The sequence below is a fragment of the Propithecus coquereli genome, unplaced genomic scaffold, assembly GCF_000956105.1.
Source record: "Propithecus coquereli isolate 6110/MARCELLA unplaced genomic scaffold, Pcoq_1.0 Scaffold163, whole genome shotgun sequence".
NCBI lineage: Eukaryota > Metazoa > Chordata > Mammalia > Primates > Indriidae > Propithecus > Propithecus coquereli.
The window spans coordinates 691,153-694,985 of record NW_012140858.1 but is presented as its reverse complement, the minus strand read 5'-3'; the positions used below and the strand labels follow the sequence as shown (position 1 = coordinate 694,985).

The 3,833-nt window shown below is 38.7% G+C and overlaps 1 protein-coding gene across 1 annotated transcript in view; it reads right to left on the bottom strand.

Annotated features, from left to right (window-relative positions):
- Positions 1–760: 760 nt before the first annotated feature.
- Positions 761–3,833, bottom strand: part of MUSK (muscle, skeletal, receptor tyrosine kinase) — a 132,145-nt gene continuing 129,072 nt past the window's right edge. Inside the window, exon 14 of the mRNA XM_012641130.1 lies at positions 761–1,443. Within this exon, the coding sequence (XP_012496584.1) occupies positions 761–1,443 (683 nt within the window). The remainder of the gene's footprint in view (positions 1,444–3,833) is intronic.

The window sequence follows — 3,833 nt, the reverse complement described above, 5'->3', positions numbered from 1 at the left end:
ATAACATACAAAAACTTTTTTTCAGAAAAAGTGGAGGAATAAAATAAGCAGATTAAATTTGTGACAAGTGCACACAAAGAAAAACTTGTAAAGGAGAAGCACAAAGACAGAAAAGCAAACTCAAAACCACAGTAAGAATATAGCCTTGCTGATTCGTCATTTTATTCCTTAGAAACCCTCTATCAATAAAGTATAAGCATAATACTGTAGAATACAAACAAATACAAAACTATGCATTAAATGCAAGAAAGAATTTTAACAAAAAACTAACACCCGTCTTTGGGTGAGGAGAGAATGAACAGTTTTTCCTTCTTTTTAGTTTTCTATACTTTACCCAAATGTCTTACATGAAGATATGCACAGGGAATTAACTCTATTTAAAAACGAAGCTCTGAATCCCATTTCGTATTAAAATTTAATTCAGCAGAACCTTGCTCTGTGGCCAGCTGCTGCGGGAACTGAACAGGATGCCATTCGTCCCTGTACGATGTGTGTTGCAAACTTTCCCCATGAGGAAGAACTTATCTCCTGTTATCTGACACATTTCCTAGCCTGTGTTTCCAATCACCGACTTTCAGTGGGGGTCTGTCTGCCACATGGGTTGTGCAATCTTCACTTTTCGGGGGGAAAAAACAACAGGCTATTCATGTCTACTATTTTTTCTTTGCTATCCGGGTCTCCTTGGGCGTCTGGTACAGGATTCCTCTAGCTCACAGAGTCTGAAAGGAGAGGGCAGCATTTTATTTGAACATCTTCAACCTCAGACACTCACGGTTCCCTCTGCCCTCTCACACATGCGTTCCAGAATTCGGTGTATACTGGCGAAACTGGGTCTGTCGGCAGGCACCTTGCTCCAACACAGACGCATCAGGTTGTACAGCTCCAGAGGGCAGTTCTCAGGGCAGGAGAGGATGTTGCCATCTCGCACGTAGTAAATGACCTCTTCGTGGGCCATCCCATAGTAGGGCTGCAGGCCGTAGGAGAAGATCTCCCAGAGGACCACACCGTAGGCCCACACGTCGGACTCGGTGGTGTAGCGGTTATAGAAAATGGACTCTGGTGGCATCCAACGGATAGGGATAGCGTCGTTTTCATTAGCTTTGTAATAGTCTGCTGAGTAGATGTTCCTGGAGAGGCCAAAGTCAGCAATTTTGACCACCATGTTCTCACCCACCAGGCAGTTCCTGGTGGCCAAATCCCGGTGGACAAACTTGCGCTCTGAGAGGTAGGCCATGCCGGCTGCTACCTGCCGGGCAATGCAAAGCTGCTCAGCACAGGAGAGGGGTGGGGGTCCGGGGCTGGAGACCTGAGCCCTCGTGGACAAGTCACTGTGACTGAGGCTGCACACGGTGTGGGGGGACATGCTGCGGAGGAACTCGTTGAGGTCGCCATAGGCCATGTATTCAAAGAGCAGACACATAGGCTTCCCGACAGCACATACACCTGGAACAAGAAGAGCATCCTCTGTTAGCCGTGGTTTCCACAATGGCACATGGAAAAGAGTGCTCCAAAAGCAAATGACCAGATCAGAAAACACAGGGCCTTGGTTTTTTGTTGACAGTACCATATCCAACCCTGACCACATGTCTTTGACTGAACAGAGCCTATTTACCTTTTAAAATTCAGCTTATTTATCACTCTCCCTAGGGTGCCTCAGCTCCTGACCTGCCCCAGGATCAGATTTTCCTTCTACCATCCTTTTACATAGTACCTCCCATCCTATTTTATAATCATTTGTTTATTTGAGGTTTCTTTTCAACATTTTAACACATTGAAAGGAGAGATTATGTCTTATTTTTCTTTAACTTCCCCACCTCTGCCACGCGTCTGGCAGAGTAGGAGCTCGATAATGTCTGGTGAATGAATTTATGAATGGATGCTTGCTCTGGGTATGTAACGGAATTGCTCCGTGTTTCTGTATACTTCTCTGAAGAATAATAATAAGGAAGATGTTGTATAAAGTTTGGAAAGAATAACAAAAACAATCCAAGATTCCTAGATGAACTATTTAGGTTGCTGCAGTAAAACATTTTGATATTTACATTTACACTGTTCATTCTACAAAGAAAAAATGTAAATATCAATAGAGCCTTAGATTTAATACCAGGAGAGCATTTGCAAATCTTACGATCTTGATAGATTTGCGAGAGAAACTGGAGAACCTGCTTAGAATATTAGATCAGATGGGCACAATTTCACTTCCCCATAAAAATAGATTATTCGATCTATTTTTTTTTTCAGGCAAAAATTAGAAGTCTCTTTGAAAAAGAGAAGAAATAAGGAATACTGTTATCTTGGCGTATTTATTTTGGTGTTAGGTTTTTCTTCCAGAGACTTTAGCAATCAGCGTATTTATACATAATAAGGGGAAAATTAGAGAAATGTTAGCTGAGTCATACTTAGAAATTTCTTCTTCATGATCCTCTTTGGATTATCTTTAGTTAACAGGGATTTACCTGTCTCATCAACTGACTTTGCCACTGCTAGGCTGGTTGAGTTGACTTAAAAAGATTTTCTTATATTGGAAAAAAATAGTAACATATTTCTCTGAGATATGTTACTCATGAGAAAGATTTCTTTTTGAGCTGAGGTTATTTAATGAAATGCTCCACTCTTTGATATAGAAAATATTATATGGAAGATTTCTATTTTATGATGGTTATGAACAATTACATATGCATATACATATAATTTATAATGGATGGATGGATTTAAAGTTTGATGGATGGATAAATTTAAAGATGGATGGGTAGATGGTTAAGTGTAAGAAAACCTCATGCCTAGTCCAAGCCACATCTTGAAACTTTAGCATGACATTTCAACAAATCATCTCACCTCATTGTTCTACTGTTTTCTGAACTGCCAGAATATTGGGTAACAGTCTGTGATCTCTAATGGCTATTCCTATTCTAAAATTCTGCATATCTCTGTATTCATATCCATTTTCTCCAATTTATAAAACCATTATACACTAGGATTTCAATAAAAGGGAATCAATTTTTAAGATACATGTTCTATAAGTGCATAATATTTCAAATGTGTAAAATAAAGCAAATTTCTTTTATTAGAAGTGAATTTTATGGATTTTTCCAATTCCCCTTCCTTCCACTATTGTCATTTTATTTAAATGGTACTGACATCCAAGAAACTGTGAGAGTAGTGGAATCACATGCATGAATGATTACTGTCTATGCATGCTCAAATAAAAAACAGACCCTGTGTTCATAGGACATTGAAATGACATTTAGATATAACATTTAACAAACGGTAATGTAAGTGTGAGTTCTTGTTGGGCAATGAAAATGATATAAAACACTCAGTAGTGATGTATAAACATGATACCACAGTAACCATAAATTTGTAAATTGTACATAGTCTGTGTTTGAAACAATCTCAGGAATTCAGAATGTTAGGAAATTGCAAATACTTATATATGAATGCAGAATCAACACTTTATTGTTTCTTAAAAATTATTCTTCAACAGGAAAATTTCTTAGTTTCATGCTCATTGCAGATCATTGTCAAAGGTTTTCAAATTACACAAAATTCAAAAAGCAGGAGTACTTATTTCTTCAGTATCTCGCTCATGTTCTAGTACTATATTTTCTACGGCTGATAGATGTTAAACAGGCATCTCAAAACCAGTGTGATAGGAGACACTTGGTGTTCCTCCTGAATCTTCAACTCTTCCTGGTATTTCTAGCTCACAGTGTTTGGGTAAGTGTTTAAGACAGAGAGCCACAAATAAAACAGCTGGTTTAAAAAGCCTTATCAGGTGTGGTTTTGTGAAAGTTGAGTTTGAAGTAGCTATCAAGATCCAGCAAACAGCAGAC